We start from the raw sequence: 19,164 nt of genomic DNA on the forward strand, positions 1-19,164 counted from the left end.
CCCTCCATCCCCCAAAAAAATATTATAATGGTTCTTGTAATTGCATCAAGGATCGTTACATCAGGTGCTAAAACAACATATCTCTAAACTTGATTCATCTTGCTTATTTAATGTGTATTAATAATAACCATCTAAGTAAGCTGACTCAAGCTAATTCAAGCTTTACTCAACCTTTGAGTTTGAAATATGAGTTCAAGCTTCTCTCGTAAAAGTAGGTCAAGTGGAGCCAAACTAAGTCAAATTTTAATATGTTCATGAATTCGCACTTAAGCCAAAATTAATCATAATTATTTTTCAAATTGGTTGAACTTAGAAGTGCATAAACTGTTTTGACTTGTTTTTTTTAATAGAGCAAGTTGTCATTACTGTTTTTCTTTTTTGGGAATTCTTTTTTTTTGTTTAATTGAAGAGACTGTAGAGAGGAACAAAAGTGGCTCAAATGTAAGTTGTAACCTTCCTTAATCAATAAATAAAGTTGTGGGAGAGAGAATTCCTCAAATGCAACCTTCCTTAGAGAGTATATGTATGTGTTAAATATGGAAAGATATGGGCAAATATTGCTTTCTAAGTTTCTCTATCCAATAATAAAGCTAAACGCCAATGGCAAATGCCTCCCCCAAAATGGAAGAAAGGCGCCCTCGGTTTACGTAAACACGTGTTACTGATCCATAGGATAAGAGGCGCGTTCACACTATGCTTTATTTCTTTTTACATACGCCCAAGAATCCAGGGCCCTTAAAAGTACGAGGAATCCCACTACACCCAAAACTTTCTCGACTGTAATGAGTTTAACAGTCGCTCTCCTTGCTTGACATTTGTCCACTGCAAGCTGTCTCCATCTCTCCAATGCCAGTGAATGGCGAGTACTACTGTTTAAGGTACTCGCATTAGTGTGTGTAACAACTATTGTCCGATCTGTACCGAGAAAAAACCTTAACGGTTTTGGGTTGAACAGTGAAACCACTTACCAGACAAGGAGTAATTGTTTCCTTAAATAAAAGGTTTTACTTGATTTCTTAAAGTTACCACTTTCAGGTTTCCATATAAAGAATGATATTTGCATCACATATCACATCGATAGCACATCGCAGGCGAATTTGAGCTTCTCTCTCAGTCTCTCTCTCTCTCTCTCTCTCTCTCTCTCTCTCTCCTCCATTTAAGATCAAATTAAGTAAGCTTTTTTCTACTTCTAGTTCTAGTTTCTTTTTTGGGTTTGATCTTTCATATTCTTGTCGCTGTGTTTTGTTGTTGTTATTCCTTTCTTGTATGGAAATTTTGGGTTTGACCTTGATTTTTGTTGGGTGGTTTCAAAATTTCTAGCCGATTGGGGTATCATTTTGATCATATTTTGACCTATTTGTAAACCCTATACAGATATCCAGTGATCTAGGTGAGTGAGAAACGCTTTGATTGAAGAATATGGGGAGAGGAAAAATAGTGATCCGAAGAATTGACAATTCCACCAGCAGGCAAGTGACTTTTTCAAAACGAAGAAATGGGTTGCTTAAGAAGGCCAGGGAGCTCTCGATCCTTTGTGATGCAGAAGTTGGAGTCGTTATTTTCTCCAGCACCAGCAAGCTCTACGAATATGCCAGTACAAGGTTGGAATCCCTTTCTTTCTATTTCTTTTTTGGCTGAGAATCCCTTTATTTCTATCTCACTTGCTCTAAATAAATAAAGTTCCACGTGTCTTTATGAATGGTTCATGTGGAGTATGCATGTGATTGAAGTTTAATTATGTATATGTTTCTTGTATTCCATCTCTTTCTTTTCTTTTTCTCTTTGCTTTTAAGCAAATAATAATATTTCTAATCAAAATAGTTTCATTTAGATTTACATTGGAATACATCTATTTACAGTTGATGATCATATATAGGATAATGACAAATGATTACGCTAACATGAAATTATCCTTTGCCTCTTGAAGGTCCTTGAATATTGATCATGCATTTCTTCTATGCTAGTTATTCCATAAAATCTTTGGTCTTGTTTCAAAAAAGAAAGTAAATGTTTGAATTTTTATGATACTTAATTTGTTCAAGTTCATTGATGAGTCATCTTAGAGTTAGATTTAAGATGTACTGTAACTTAGTGTATATTGGAATTTAATTAGAAAGTAAATGTTCAACTAAGTTTAGCTGGTTGAGCCTTAACTTTTCTAAGGAGTTAATTAATTTGAAGTGTCCACCCTTTCGGTTTTGGTGTTAGATTATGCTCGATTACTCATTGATTTAAAGTCACAAATTGTTAAATATGAAGAACTAAATGCAGATTGTGGTGAAGATGGTGGATGTATTTGGTTCTGTGAAGTTTTAATTTTCTAACAAGATTTAAAAGAAAATTTGCGAAAAGAAGAAATTTTCTTTCAATATAGTCAAGTGTCTTATTGATTCAAATGCAGATAACAATTAATTCCATGCAATATGCTCTCTCTTTTGTATTAATTAACACATTGCTATTAAATTGGTAAAGGAAGAATTTTCAGTGCTCACCATAGAATTCTTCAAACAAAAAACTGATAAAACAGTTAGCTTTCTACATTCTTGGCCAAGTGATAGAAGAGGACTTAAATGCTACAATTTCTCTTTGAATCCTTTCCATTACTCTCTCAATGAAAGTTTTGGTCAGACCATTACTCATTGCCATCAATATCACATCAATTTATATTGGTCTTTTATCTCATAATTATTGCCATTGTCCAAAACAATCACCATCACTATTAATTTTGAAGCACCAACACAATAAGAATTGCCGACACACTTCCCTCCTTCAGTATCAGCTCTCACCTACTCTATCATCTGATGATCAATTGTCTTTGCCAACATATGCCTACCAAAGCTTGTCATCAATATCATCAGCACTACTTCCACCTCTGAATCATCATCTCACTATTATCAAACTTCTCTTAAACTTCGTTATCCTAGTATAAACAGGAATTAATCTTAGTTTTCTTCTCTCTTGTTCCAAAAATTCATAATGAGTTAAATCAATGGACATCCACAATAGTTTTTAGATATTAGAAAAGCTCCCCATATTACTTTTTATTTTATTTTATAAAGAAATAGCTTGAGCTGCTTTAAAATCTTGCTCTAACGCATAGTTGTTGTCACTACACCTACCACAATTGTCCAACCATTGTTTTCATAACTTCCCATATCAATCCATCACCTCATTCCAATCTCTGAAATACAATTATATATCTATATCATCATCGACGCTGTTACCTGTCACAATTCACCACATGTAGCTCCATAGTACTCTAGTTCAATTGGAATCGATGATGATGAATGAATGAATCATTAAACAGTAATAGTCATTCCTTTCGTTTAATACCTATTCTTTTGAATTTTTCAGGTAGATTCCAATTTTATCATCATACTCGCCTGTGTACTTAAGAAGATTTTACATGTTTCATTAATGCATACGTAAACTGTTTTTGGTTAAGAAAGGTGTTATATAGTCACACAATATGGTACGGTTTTAGACTGAAAAAATTGTTTATATATTGTTAATGAAATGATAGATTATACCATACGTGTGTCAAATCAATTGACATAAATCAAAATTTATAATTAATACATTAGAAAAAGAAATTTTCATTTTTTTTATTTCATTACTTATTTATCTAACATTTAGATATAAAAGGTATATGAATTATGTGGTGCCTTCATATGCTATTAGCCTTTCTATAATATGGCTACGTAAAGAGAAAAGTTATTACTTTCGCAAAAATGGGGGTGGAAAATGGAAAAAATGGACATGTTATTTTTGTGGTGAAAAATAAGAGAACGTAAAAGAATTGAAGTAAAACACCACACATACATATAGGATGCGAGAAATGAAATAATCCCAAATTCTTTCTGTATGAAGCCATTATTCCTGAAATGTAATGATCTCCTCGGAGTTGCTAAATTAATTTAGTTGCATTTGTTCAAAAATAGTGTTATTTTTTAAAGAATGCATAATCATGAAAATTCCGTATGCATGGTTGATAGTTAATTTCAGGCCAAAATTTAAATTATACTCTTTAAGTTTGAGAAAATGATCATTTTCTTCTCTAAATTTTTTTTTAGTTGCTGTGTTATAGTCCTTAATTTTGATATTTATGTCAAGTTAATCTTTCCGTCAATTTTCATATATAAAACTGCTATTAAGTACAATAAAACAATGCCGCATCACGTATGTGAAGGGTGATAGTTTTATAGATGACAATGGATACCCTATTGCCATTTAAGGGAATGTATATACACACACACAAAATGGCAATTCAAAGTTAGTAAATACCTACTTATACATAAAGAAAAAGCACAAACTAAGAGTTTAGTGAGAGAAGAGAGAGATAGTTTCACGATTATGGATGCTAAGAGCATCCGCCTTGGGCTTGTTATATGCCAAATGTAAGGCACATTTGGCATACAAGCCCAAAAAACACCAGCAATGGGAAGGCCATATGCTAAAATGCTAAAATAATTTTGACATATAGCTACAGTACCATCTTAAATGTAAGATGGTACTGTAGCTGAATGGTATAAAAAAAAATATTTTTTAATACTTTTTAACCGGGACTTTCTCTCTCCTCTTTCATTATTTCTCTTCTTTTCTCTCTCTTCATCCTCTCGTTCTGCTCTCTCCTCTTCAAACCCGAAACCCATACAATTTCAATACTTCCTTCCTCTCTATCTCAGATCAGTTTGTTTCCATCAAAAAAAAAAAAAATCTCAGATCAGTTTGCTATGGATTCCGATGGGTTTGTTATGGATTCCTTCCTCACTCTTTCTCTCATCTCACATCTCTCTTTCTCGTTCAAGGCTTGCACTATAGCTGGGTTTGGTTCGTGGTCACAGCATGGAGATCGGTGGATTGGTGTGTCGGTGAATCATGGGTCAGGTGGTGGCGTGGGTTTGGATCGGTGGAGATTGGTGGGTTGCCAATGTCGCCGATGATGGGTCGCTTAAGATCGCTGATGATGGGCTAGATGTGGTGTGATGTTGGCGGCGTTGGTGGCGGTGTTGATCTAGTGGCGCCGTGGGTCAAATGGTTTCTCCGATCTGGGTTTTGTGCTTTCGCCGATCTGGGTTTTGTGCTTTTGCCGATCTGGGTTTTGTGTGGGTTTTGTGTGTGTTTTGCAGTGAGGCATGGATTGATTTTTATCTTTTGGGCTCAGATGGGTTGGATGTGGCAGTGATCTGGTGGTTTTTTTTTTTCGTTAATTTGGGTTTTTGGTTCCGGTGGGATTTTGGTGGGCAGTGGGCATGGTGGCGTGGTAGGCATAGTGGTGGTGGTGTGGTGATAGTCGGAAATAGTTGGAAATAAATTGAAAAAAAAAATTGGTAGGTTCGTGAAACAGTTGGAAATAAATTGAAATTGAAAAGAAATTGAAAAGAAAAAAAAACTGGCAGACCATTGGAAATGCAAGCAGGAATAGTTGATTTTGAAAACAAAAAAGGTGACGGTTGGAAAAGTAATAATAAAAAAAGATTAAAAAAATAATATTTTAATAAGATGGTAAAATAATAGAATTTTGGGATGGTGGGTGTATTGTAAAATGGTATGGTATAATTGATAAAGTAGCTTTTTGGGATGGTAAAATAAGATGAGATTTAAGATCCGGATGTGGATGCTCTAAGAACTTGGCTCTAACCCCCAAGACCAAAGGTTTATCAAAAGAAATCATAATTTGCAAGGCTTGAAATTGACCAAAAGACAGCCATTAGACAAAACTCAATAGTGAGTAAGGCTCTTCTCAGACTTGAAAGAAATCTCATAGGTGAGTGGGTTTTATGGTAGAGACTAGGTTTGAATTAGGGTTGTCCACGAATTAAGTTTGTGCCTAACCTGGACTCAACCCGACCACTTCAAGTGGGAAAAATCATGATCTGTAACTGACCTGAATGGAGCTTCAAATCGGCGAAATTGGGCAATATTGGTTTTGAGTGATTATTGGTCGATTTCGGGTTAGCTACAAGGATCGAAATCTTGCTAGATTTTGGTCGAAATCTTGTCGAATCTCATCAGATGTGGCTAGATCTATCAAGATTTGGCTGATATTCCTCCAATCTGGCCAAGATCTGGTTGGATCTTCTGAGATCTCCTTATATCGAAGGAGTTTGAGTTTTGGCTTACCTGATTTTTGGCTGAAACTCACGATCTTTGACAGAGAGAGAACAAGTCATCGAGTGGGTCAGGTTTGTTGGTTTCTTAGACAGCCAAACTGCAACTCAAACCGATAGTATTGGGTCTTGGTGCCAGCGACCCATGTCCGACTGAACCACCACTTGGATCGGGCAGGTATCGGGTCAGAGAGCTTCGAGTTCAGGCGGGTGGTGGACAAGCCTAGTTTGAATTATGGATGCCATTTGACTACCAAGTTCAGATGGTTTTATAAGCTTGATGGGTGCTTAGTCAAAGTGGTTTTAAGCTTTGATGGAGGATGAGATGTTGCTTATTATGGGTCATTGTTGATGATCTTAGATTGGAGCTTGAAGCTTTTAGGGGTTGTCCTTCCGATTGAGTTGTGCCTTTTTTTTATAGCAGTTGTAGGTGCTCATTCATTGCCATGGTATACACTTTTCTAGATTTGATTTTACTTGCTTGGGATAGCAAGCTCTCAATCAGTCCTTGCAGAGGTAAGTTTTATGCTCTAGGCCATTTGCTCGGCTTCCCTTGGATTTTAAGGTCTTTTATGGTATGGGTCTTGAAACTCATTAAAAAAAAAAAAATTTTAAAATTTTTTTATTTATTTATTATAAAAAAATAAAATAAAATAAAAAACACCACGAAGCTGAACACAACCTTTAACAATTAAAGGGTGTAATTTGGATTTTTGACATTAATCTCTTTCTATGAAATATCTTCTCTACAAAGGGTGTGATTTATATATAGGATACAATTATTATTATATCAAATTTTCCCATAACAGTACTTTTGCACTCCTTAACTATTTTCATATTCTTCTTTCTTGTCCTTCCCTCCATTGTAAGTAAACCACATATTGATCAAAATTGACTTTTAACGAAATAATTTTTTTTCTAACTTTCTATTCCATTGCTTAATTTGATTAGTGCCATTTCTACGGTTGTATCAATTTGGTATTAGACCTTGTTGAAAAATTTAGACCTCGGTTGATAGGATTAACAAGTTTTAAATCCAAGTTATTAATTAGATTTATTATGAATAAACCTTGTTAAAACAGACAAACATCAATATCATGTTAATATCATGCACAGCGGAATAGTAAATAAGACAATATATGATGACGTAGGAAAACTAATGAAACAAACTAGTTTCACAGTAAAAAACCTGGGGGAAAACCTTCCGGAAAAGAAATTCACTATAATAAAGAAAAGTTTCAGATCTAGTACAAAACTTTTCTCCATAAACTCTACAATCTCCGTAGATGAACTTACAGCAGAAACCTTCTACCGCTTCAGAACCTCTGAACTCTTCAATATATGAACGCCACCCTTTTGCATGGATCTCAGTACGTAACTAACTTAAGCAACTTGAAGATATTGTTGGCTGCAAAGTTCTTTACTTCATCAACAATGAAGATCAAAAAGTACTTGGTTACAAAACCCTAAAGCGTAAAAAATATAGTAACTTCTTACAGAGAGAGTAAGGCACTAGGTCACTTTCTGCATGTGTTCTCCATGTGTTCTGCATGTATAACGGCCTTTAAAATAAGCCATATATATGTTTAGGATTGTGAGAAAAATGTCTAGGGTTGTGAGAAAAGAAACCCTACACACACATGTTGGCTAAGGCCAAAAATCAAATTTGGAAATTCTGATTTCATAGACCTCAACAGATTCAACTTCTATCGAGCTTCGTTCTTAAATCTCGATAGATACTGTTTCTGTCGAGGTATTTGTCAAGTTTTAATTTACAACTTTTCTTCACTTGTTTCTTGATCCAATCTTCATGGCTTTAATACTTGGTTTGAACAACATGTTTCTTGAAGTACTAAACTTATCCTAGATTTACCCAATTATAAGTGCATTTTGTCAAAGGATTAGCCAATTACATAAAATATGTCCTTAACAATCTTCCCCTTTGAAAATCTATGACAAAACCACAACAAAACAAATAATCATGAGAGAAGTCTTAAATCACTTAACTCATAACCACTTGTTGTATTACAAAATAAATTTATCCCTACTACAAACTCTTGAAAAACTTTGCAAAAAAAGAGTTCATGACGAGATAAACTTTCACAACCTGTCTTTTTGAAATACTTAAACAAAACTCATCAAGGCATCATGTGTGAAACAGAAATAAAGATTGTGTACATAAAGAAACATGTGTATAAAGATAGAAAATAAACAACACATGTGAAGATAGGTGAAGAAAGCATACATCATATATATATATATATATATATCAAAGATAAGCACAATGTATGTAAAAATTGTCACAAGACTAGTGTACAAAAAGCTAAAAGAAGCTACTAAAACAACAAGGAGGTAAACACTCCCCCTAACAAGATGAGACACAACTTCCCCTTACAAAGGCATGTATTTCTCCCCCTAACATGTCAAATCTTAAAAAGAAACCACATTTTCTCCCTCTTTTTGTCATGATTGACAAAGGGTACAAGAAGCTATAAAAACATGTGAAAAACAATGCATGCCAGAGGGTCTCGATAGATCGAGAAGCTGTCAAGCTGCTATCAAACAGAAGCCAACCTCAATGGATTGAGAATCTATCAAGGATATGTCGAGTAGACAGAAAGCAATAGATTTTAACTTGATGGATCGACCTATCTGTCAAGAAACTATCAAGGTCAACCCAAAAATCTTGATAAAAGAGGTATCTGTCCAGATTCTGTTGAGAAGCTATTAAGGATGTAGAAAAGAAGTTTTTCATGAGAGAAAAACGCATAAGATGAGAAAGCAACAATATGGCTACTTAATCATAGATCCAATCAACATATTAAGCTCTCAAAACATCTCTCAACATATATGCAAAGCATTCATAGATCTAAAACACACTAAAAAAATCTAACCAATTTTATATTTCAAAACAAGTTAAGACAGTTTTGCAAATATATATTAACACATGTATCTCTTGTGATGGCCAAATCACATTGTACTTGCACATGTATCAAGAGTAGCAAAGAATTTTCTTGTTGTGTGTGAAAACATAGTAAGAGTGCATAAGCATCTCATATTATGAAGATTTGAGACTAGAGAGAATCAAATACACTCGCACACAATTATAACTGTTTAATGAGGATTTTCACCTTCAAGGTACATCCTATAACTCCCACATCTCTTAGAAACACGCTTGCAACCATATTAAAATCATTTTGATCTTTTTGCTTTTATTCTTTGCATATATTTCTATTTGAGCATAGCACGCATAGGCATATAAGAGAGAGAGGGAAGAAAATACCCAATTATGTAAGTTTAAACATCCCAATTTTGCTATGTTGAAGCATACAGATGTTATACGTGATTGGCAGGCTTTAGTAGTGAGATAGTTATTTATGCATTTCTCTTAGAATTTTCTAGTCCTTCCCATTAAAAAGAGTGATATGAGTATGAGATATAAAAGACAAACTTAATCGTACTCATTACAACCATGAGCCACAAAACTTACTTGCTTAGTTGTACATTGAGATGCTTATCTAAGCTACAAAAGATACAAAGTTTAGAAACTTTGTTTCAATGGCCATCAAAGGTACATAAGTACTAACATATACAAACACACATTGTTTTATAATTTTTTCTGATTTTTCTCTTTTTATTTGAAAAACAAACAAAATAAAGACTAAACAACCAAACAAAAACAGATAAATAAAATGAAAGCATGAACGAAAGATGCAGATGCATGAAAGTATGATTCCAAAAGCAAATAAGAAATCAAGTAAGAAAGTCCTACTTTAGATAGAAAGAATTAAAGTAAAAGACAACATAAAAGACAATTAAGTCTTAGGCTCTTTTCTCACCCACACTGTGCGAGTCTTTGGCCATAAAGATGAAAAAACACATGTCCTAGTATGTCTACTAAAGGACATAGAAGAATTAGAATTCTCCTGAAATTGAGTTAAAAAGTTTAAGACTTTTAATAACTCTCCAAAAAAAGGTATAGTTCTTTGAGAAGAAACCTGTGACCGTTTGGACACTTGCTTTTGAGAATACAACTTGAAGTAATTAGGACGAATGTGTCCAAAAACACTACAATTGTGACAAACGTGAGCAATTTTAGGACTACTAGACTTCCTAGAGTGAGGACTAACAAAGGATTTAGAATTAGACAAATCAATTATGGATTTCATACCTTTATCACCTTTCTCAGATTGGGGCACAAAAATAGTCTTTGATCTAGAAGCCGTGGAAAAGGAGGGTTCGGAGGAAACAACATATCCTTAGCTAGTCTTTTCAGAACTAGGCTTTTGAGCACTCAATACCTTATCAAGCTTTGTAGTAAACATCCTTTCTATTTGAGTTCTAGCTTGACTAAGCTCAACCTCGAGATTCTTGATCTTCTCTTCTAATGAGGTGTTCTTCATAACAAGAGTCTCAACTAACCTTGTAATCTCATCTAGTTTGACTAACAATTTAGCTTTTTCAGTTTTTACCTCATTAAGCTCTTTTTTACAAAGATGAGAAGTCTTTTCAGATTTTATAAATTCAATACATAGCTTATCATCGGCTTCCTGAAAAGTCAACTTCTTGGGTACTTTATCATCAGAAGAATCCTCACTATCACTAGCACTCTCCACAATCATCTTATCGGTTATGGCAACAAATGCCATAAAGTGACCACATTCATCCACATATTCATTAGAAGAGTCATTCTCAATATCACTCAAGGTAGCAACCAACCCTTTACCTTTTGAATTCTTGGTCTTTTCCTTCATATGATAGTTTGGGTACTCTATCCTCATATGACCAAAACCTTTGCACTCATGGCATTAGATGAGGGGTTTCTCACTCTTACCCTTCCTAAAGGATTTAGATTTCCTAAGAGCTTTGTCCTTATCCCTTTTCCTATATTGAAGAAGCTTGATAATCTCATTAGCTATGAAGGTTAAATCCTCATCCTCATCCTCATCTTCATCTTCATCTTTGCTTTCATCTTCATCTTTAGAGTCATCAATCTCTTCCTCTATACCCTTAAGAGCCAAGTTTCTACTTTTCCACATTTTCCCATTAAACCTAATCCTATCTCATAGGTTTGAAGGTTCCCTACAAGCTCAATCAAAAGAATTTAATCAATGTCCTTCACTTCTTCAATGGCAATGATCTTGTCATGGAATCTTTCAGGTAAGGACCTAAGGATTTTCCTAACAATTTTGGATTCTGCTATAAATTCTCCAAGGTTGAAGGCGGAATTCACAATATCATTGAGTTTAGCATAGAACTCATCAAAGGTTTCATCCTTATTTTTTCAAAACTACTAGTGAGTTTTTGAAGTTTCACAGTCTTTACTGCCTTGGTACCTTTATAGGTGGTCTCAAGAATGGTCCATGCTTCCTTGGCAACTTTCGTTGATGATATTTTCTTGAATTCCTCACTGGTTACCCCACAAAACAAAGCATTCAAGGCCCTACTGTTGAAATTTGCCGCTTTGATTATTGCTTCATCCCAATCCACTAGTGCTTCATTTGGCTTAATCCAACCAATTTCAACAGCTTGCCATACATTTTCACTTAGAGCCTACAAAAAAAAATTTCATACGAACTTTCTAGTATGCATAATTAGTACCATCAAATAAAGGAGGAATCAAAAGAGATTACCCACGATCCATGACAACGGGGGTCAAGGATCACATCAGGAAATTAATCTAATCAGAGTGTACTCGCTCTGATACCACTTGTTGGGAAATTTAGACACCAATTGATAGAATTAACAAGTTTTAAACCCAATAAGCCTTGTTAAAACAAACAAACATCAATATCATGTCAATATCATCCACAGTGGAATAGTAAATAAGATAAGATATGATGACTTAAGAAAACCAATGAAATAAACTAGTTTCACAATAAAAAATCTAGGGGAAAATCTTCATGAAAAGAAATTCACTATAGTAAAGAGAAGTTTTAGATCTAATACAAAACCTTTATCCCTAGAGTCTACAATCCACGTAGATGAACTTATAGCAGAAACTTTCTACCGCTTCAAAACATCTGAACTCTTTATTATATAAACGCCATCATTTTGCACGAATCCCAGTATATGACTAACTTCAGCAACTTGAAGTTAGTCAATCAACTTCGATATCAATCAACTTCCACCCACAAAACACTATTATTGGCACATTTTAGACTAGATCCATCCATAAACCCATCAGTTCGATATCAATCAACTTCCACTCACAAACCCATTGGATCTCATAACAATCTGAGCCCATGTTGAACAAAATGCCACTGTGCTTACCAGCGTCAATCACAAACAAACATTGATAGACGAAGATGACGACAATGACTAATTTGAGGCAGTGGTTGAAATCTCTCACCCTTTAAGGCTTTTACGAGAGAGAGAGAGAGAGAGAGAGAGAGAGAGAGAGAGAGAGAGAGAGAGAGAGAGAGAGAGAGATGTTTGAGACTCAGTCGAATCGAGTAGAGATAGGAGGTGACATGAGCTATGAATGGTGGCTCAAGGTGGAGCCTAGGCTAAATCAGCCATGGATGGTTTTGACTCAATAGGGGAGAGAGAGAGAGAGAGAGAGAGAGAGAGACTATGTGAATTGGTCCAAAAAGAAGTTAGTGTGGCTGATGAGGAGCCACTAGTGGAGGCGAGTGGCAGTGGTGGTACTTGAGCATTTCAGCCATGATAGCTAAGGTGTGTGAAGAAAGAAAGGAGAGAAACTAGTGTAAGAGAAACATTAGGTTGCTTTTCTATTTTTGTAAAATGTTTTCTAAAAAAAAATTGGTAAAACATTTTACTAGTTTTTGCAAAGAGTCTTCCTATTAATAGAACTCATTTTCATGTTTGCCCAGGATTTTACAATTAAAAAAATACTTGAAAATGCTGAAAATGTTTTATGGAAAACATTTTACAATGACACAAAGTGTGAAAGTCTATATAGCAATTAGGAAGTTAATAAAACGACTTTTATTGCTTATATGGACCTATTAAGGTCAAAACTTATTATAAGACTAAACTTGTAGGATGTAGTTTAAATTTACTTGCAAGACAAGTAACCTAATCCTACTACGCTTAGAATTGATTTAGTGTATGGTTGTTTTTTGATAAATACCTTATGTTGTCCATTATTACAAATAAAATCCAATTAAGTACTTCTATATTCTTACATGATACGAGAGCCACCTCTCCAAGTGTCACAGGGTCAATTTTTCTCTTTAAATTTTCTGCATGTGATGGCACTAAGTCCACTGACTTAGTCTCAGCCAACACTCTACACTCACACAGTGCAGGAACACTTAGAACAGTTTTATCAAGGGAATGCGCACACACATAGCACACATAGTATTTACAGGGCACCAACCCCAACCTTTATTACTCAATATCAAGTACAAAGGAAGCCTGGAGAATACACATGAAATTCTCTAAGCAAATAATACACACTCTGCTGTTGATAGCCCTAACAGCCTAGGATAAATATATAGAATAAACTGTCACAGTAGTTACTACCAAGTAACTGCCTCTTGTCCAGGACTTGCTGCCACATGTAGTTTGACTAAGGACACCTTCACTTGATGCTGTCTTGGCCTACCTTCCATGTTTCCAACCCCTACACAATATGTTTGAACATCCACAAAGCCAGGAAATGTTTGGTAACTGCCGATAACTACTGCTGCACACTCTGCACATGCCAGCCCATTACTCAGCACATCATCATAGGGCTTCTGCCCATGTTCCAGCAGCCCACACATAATAGTTTTACCATGTTTTAGAAGCCTTGGCCCTCTGCCCAAGCCCTTTTCATCAGCATCACAGCCCACATAACATGTCCATCAGCAGCACACCAAGTAACTGCCATCAGCCCACTCATACAAGTCCATGCATTTAGCCAACACCAACCAGCCCAATGTCTTGCACAACATATCATCATCACAGCAGCCCAGCACTGCCTTGCACCCAAGCCACCAAGCCCACATACAAAGTAACCCCTAACCAAGCCATCATGCCATGCATTACCACGTAGGGTCAGCACCACCTGCTGCTGCCCATCATCAACAATCTGTCTTTGCCCACCATGGCCCTCCTCTGCCATGGTATTGGGGTATCATGTGGAGTAAGGTGCCTCTACATGCTGCCCCTCATCATGCTCATCAATCTGAATCCAGCAGGGAGACCGGGCTTGTCCCCCTCAAAGAGCAACTAGGAGCTTCACTAGATAGGCATGAGGAGCCATTAGTGTCTTGAGAAAACATTGAGCCATGTGACTGGCCTGATGTTACCCAAGCACTCCAATTCCTCATACCATCATCAACAACTTGTAAAGCTCCTAACAAACCACCCCCACCAGAAGAAGCCGACGTCCACTTCGGGAGGGTATCCTCAAATGCCTTCACCTCTTTCTCAAACTGCCACTGTGTAGATGCTTTCTCCCAACTTGCCTCTGATTCAGCCACCCCCTTCCACTTCATTAAGTAGTAAGTTATCATATTTCCTCCCTTTCGATAACCTGTCACCTTCTTATCAAGGATTTTGTCCACTTCTTTATCAAAATAAACCATGACAGTAGGTAGGGCACGCCTTCCCTCATTCCTTGCAGGCTCTTCTGCATCACCATGATAAGGCTTCAAGAAGCTAACATGTATTGTTGGGTGAATCTGCAACCTTTCTGGCAACTTCAATTTGTAAGCCACAGCACCAACTCTTTTTACTATCTCTAATGGACCATCATACTTAGGAATTAAACCTCTGTGAATTTGCTCGCTTTGAAACTTCCTCCATATCTGTGGTGTCATTTTTAGCAGCACCTTATCCCCCACTTGGAACTCAAGCGGCCTTCTTCTTTTATCAACATACTTCTTCATTCTCTTATGTGCTTTCAACAAGCTGTCTTGTGCCTCCTGCATCAGCTCTTGCTTGTTAATAGCAAATCTGTACACTGCAGGACATTTGCCCCCTGAACGCTATTTGGCAATCTCATGAGGTGTGAGAGGCCGCTGCCCCATTGCCAACTCAAAGGGACTCATCCCAGTTGATGAAGACTTATGTAGATTGTAGGCAAACTGTGCCGAATCTAATAAGTCTAGCCAATTCTTTTGGCTGGCAGTCACATAGTGCCTCAAATACTTCTTCAACACAGCATTAATTCTTTCTGTTCGCCCATCTGTTTGTGGGTGATTAGCAGTAGAAAACTTCAACTCAAAACCCATCAAACCAAACAGAACAGTCCAAAATCGACTAGTAAATCTAGAGTCTCAACCAAACAGAACAGTCCAAAATCGACTAGTAAATCTAGAGTCTCAATCACTTACAATATCTTCAGGCAACCCAAAGTATTCCACCACATTTTTATAGAACAAATCAGCAGCTACCTCTGCTGTACATGTACTCGGTGCAGCCATAAGAACAGCATACTTTGAGAATCTATCAACCACCACAAATACTGAACTCATCCCCTTAGATTTTGGCAAACCAATAATAAAATCCATTGAAATCGAAACCCATGGACTTTTTGGTATAGGAAGAGGTTGTAGCAAACCTGCTTCCTTTTGAGTTAATCCCTTGTCTTGTTGGCAAACTAGACAAGATTTCACATATAACTTAATATCTAACTCCATTTTAGGCCAAAAGTAAGAACGGGACAATAAGGCATACATCTTATCCTTACCTGGATGTCCTGACCACTGTGGATCATGAGTTTCTTTTAGTAACTCCCTTCAGATCTTCCCACTTAATACAAACAGCTTGCCACCCTTGGCATATAGCAACCCATCCTCCAGCTAATAACGCCTCACAAGGCTTGCAGTCACATCCTGCACCAGCTTCTGATAGGTAGCATCAAGCTTCGCACTCTCCCTGATCCTATCCACAAAATCTGACTCCACTCTAGTTAAGGCAGCCACATACTCTTGCACTTGTTTACGACTAAGTGCATCTGCTACTTCATTGTGCTTGCCTGGTTTGTGCTCCCACACAAAATCATATTCTTGCAGTAACTCTTGCCACCTAGCTTGCTTGAGTGACAGCTTCTTTTGTGTGTTAAAGAAGGTATTAGCCACATTGTCTGTTTTCACCACGAACTTTGGCCCTAGCAGATACACACGCCATGCCAACAAACAATGTACTACTGCAATCATTTCTTTTTCATGAGCTGAACACTTCTGCTCTGCTTCATTTAACTTCCTGCTCTCATAGGCAACAGGATGTTTTTCTTGCACTAGAACACCACGAATTATTTTGTCAGAAGCATAAGTATGGACTTCAAAGGGTAACCCAAAATCTGGCAGACGTAGCACAGGCTCACTCGATACAGCAACCTTCAACTTGTCAAAAGCTTCTTGACATGCATCTGTCCACACCCATTTCTTGTCCTTTTTCAGCAAATCTGTAAGAGGAGCAACCTTCTTGGAATATCCTTAGATAAACTTCCTGTAGTAGTTAGCCAAACCAAAGAAGAATCTCAATTCCGTCACTTTACTTGGTGGAGGCCAATCAAGGATAGCCTGCACCTTCCCCTCATCCATCATCACCATACCTTTGCTGACTCTATGCCCTAGAAACATAATCTCTTGCTGGGCAAACTCACACTTCTCTTTCTTAACAAACAACTGATGTTCCCTCAATTTGGACAGCACCTTCCTACGGTGTTCCAAGTGATCCTCCAAGGATTCACTATAAATCACTATGTCATCTAGATAAATCACAACAAAGCGATTTACATACTCATAAAAGACATCATTCATCAAATTATAGAATGTAGCAAGGGCATTCGTTAAACCAAAAGGCATAACTAAAAACTCATAAGAACCATATCGGGCCACACAAGTAGTCTTAGGCTCATCCCCTTCAGCAATCCTCACTCGCCAATATCCTGATCTCAAGTCCAGCTTTGTGAAGTAAACAGCCTTGCTCAATCTGTCAAAGAGGTCTTGAATCAAAGGGACTAGATACTTTTCTTCACAATCACTTTGTTCAAGGCTCTATAATCCACACACATCCGCAATGAGCCATCATGCTTCTTCTGGAACAGCACTGGAGCACCATAAGGAGCCTTGGAGGGCTGAATGCAGTTTGAATCAAGCAATTCTGTCAACTGCTTCCTCATCTCAGCCAACTCCATTGGGGATATTCTATATGGAGCCTTCGAAGTAGGCTTTGATCCAGGAATCAATTCGATTTAATGATCAACAGCACGCCTTGGTGGAAGGGTCTTAGGCAATTTTGGAGACATCACATCAACAAACTCCCCCCAGCAGTCCAGCCACAGCATCTGGAACTTCAACATACTTGTCCTGTTTCATCTCAACCAATGCAGCCAAGTAAGTCATCTCACCCTTCTTCAGCCCATGCTCAACCTGCATGGCTGAAACCATTGGTCCTTTCCCCTTGTTAGTCTTACTATTTCCTGCCCCACGCCTCATAGGAACATAGCATAGCTGCTTCTCATCAAGGATTAACAATACTCCAATGAAAGGCAGCAAGGCAGCCTTTGCAGCCACCAGAAATTCATCACCCAGAATTACATCAAAATCATCTAATTCCATGACTAGGAAATTCACCTTTCCTATCCATTCGCCCACCTTAAACTTCACTCCATATGCAATTCCCAACAAAGGTTTTGCCTCTGAGTTTACTGCCTTGATCTTGCTTGGGCTCTTGCTCACTTTCAGACCAAGACTTTGGACCATCCAATCAGCAACAAAATTGTGGGTAGCACCAGAATCAAGCATACCCTTAGCCCCATTCTCGTTCATCTCCACCTGAACATAAGACAAACCCTTAGAAGTGCCTCCTGCACGTAGTGCATTCAGCAATTGCAAAGGGTTCACTCTGTTGGGAACTTCTTCATCAGACTGCCTACTACCATCTTCAGCAATTATGGCATTAAGCTTCTCACACTTTAGACAGTCTCTTGCACGATGAGGGCCATTGCAAATGAAGCAGCCAGCGTTAAACTTAGGCTGTTCTTTGCTTGGTTGAGAGGTAGAACTCTCTCCCTTGTTCTTGTTACCCCACGTTTTCTTCTGCTTATCCTTCTTCTTGCCATCCTTTTTCTGCTTGTCTTTGCCTTTGTCCTTGGACTTACGTTTCTCCTCATCCCCATTGGGCTTACTGAACTTATAGTCCACTGAGGCATCTGCAGCAGACATAGCAGTAGGCAGATCACGCACTGCCTGCCTTTTTAACTCCATCTGTGCCCAAGGCTGCAAGCCAGACATAAAATTGAACAGTTTGTCCTCCTCTAACATGTTCTTGATATCTAGCATAAAAAAACTAAACTTCTTGATATATTCTCTCACTGTACCAGTCTATTTCAATTTCTTCAAGGCGTCTCTTGCAACCCAGGCAGTGTTGGTAGGCAAGAACTGGTCCTTCAATTCCTTCTTTAAGGCTTCCCACGAGTCACTTTTCCCTCTACCAGCATCTGCATCATCTTCCACACGGGTTCTCCACCATAACTTGGCATCCCCTGAAAGATACATGCTAGTAATCATAACCATCTCTTGGCTAGGCACCCTAGCAGCCTTAAAATACTGCTCCATATCCCATAGGAAATTCTCCAAATCCTTGGCATTCTTGGACCATTAAAGGGCTTCGGTTCAGGCACCTTCACTTTGGTGGCCAGTTCCCCCTCCTTAGGCAAGCCACTTATTACTCTCTTCAACAGAGCAATCTCTGTTTCAAGTTGGCGTTGGGTCTCTCTTGTTGCCTGGTTTTGGGCGTCCATTGCAGTAGCCAACTCTTTAACACGATTTAACACCAATTCCCTCTGTTCTGCAAGATCATTCCTCACTACAGCAGTTTCTGCAGAGACAGCACCCAGTCTGTCACACACAAATAGTTGTTCCCCATCTGCAGGAACTCCAAGTATGGTCTCCACGACTGTTAATCTCGCCTTCATGTCCGAAGACATCGCAACTTAGGACAAACCTGGCTCTGATACCAATTGTCACAAGGTCAATTTTTCTCTTTAAATTTTCTACCTGTGATGGCACTAAGCCCACTAACTTAGTCTTAGCCAACACTCCACACTCACACAATGCAGGAACACTTAGAACAGTTTTATCAAGGGAAT

The 19,164-nt window shown here is 37.5% G+C and overlaps 1 protein-coding gene across 3 annotated transcripts in view; it reads left to right on the forward strand.

Annotated features, from left to right (window-relative positions):
• Window positions 1-1,023: 1,023 nt before the first annotated feature.
• LOC126707426 (MADS-box transcription factor 23-like) overlaps window positions 1,024-19,164 on the forward strand; it is a 29,661-nt gene continuing 11,520 nt past the window's right edge. For all 3 annotated transcript variants that reach the window (XM_050407052.1, XM_050407054.1, XM_050407053.1), the window contains exons 1-2: window positions 1,024-1,171; window positions 1,375-1,601. In XM_050407052.1, coding sequence (XP_050263009.1) covers window positions 1,420-1,601 — 182 coding nt within the window. In that variant the 5' untranslated portion in view covers window positions 1,024-1,171; window positions 1,375-1,419. The remainder of the gene's footprint in view (window positions 1,172-1,374; window positions 1,602-19,164) is intronic.

Source organism: Quercus robur, chromosome 11, assembly GCF_932294415.1.
Source record: "Quercus robur chromosome 11, dhQueRobu3.1, whole genome shotgun sequence".
In the NCBI taxonomy this organism is placed as follows: domain Eukaryota; kingdom Viridiplantae; phylum Streptophyta; class Magnoliopsida; order Fagales; family Fagaceae; genus Quercus; species Quercus robur.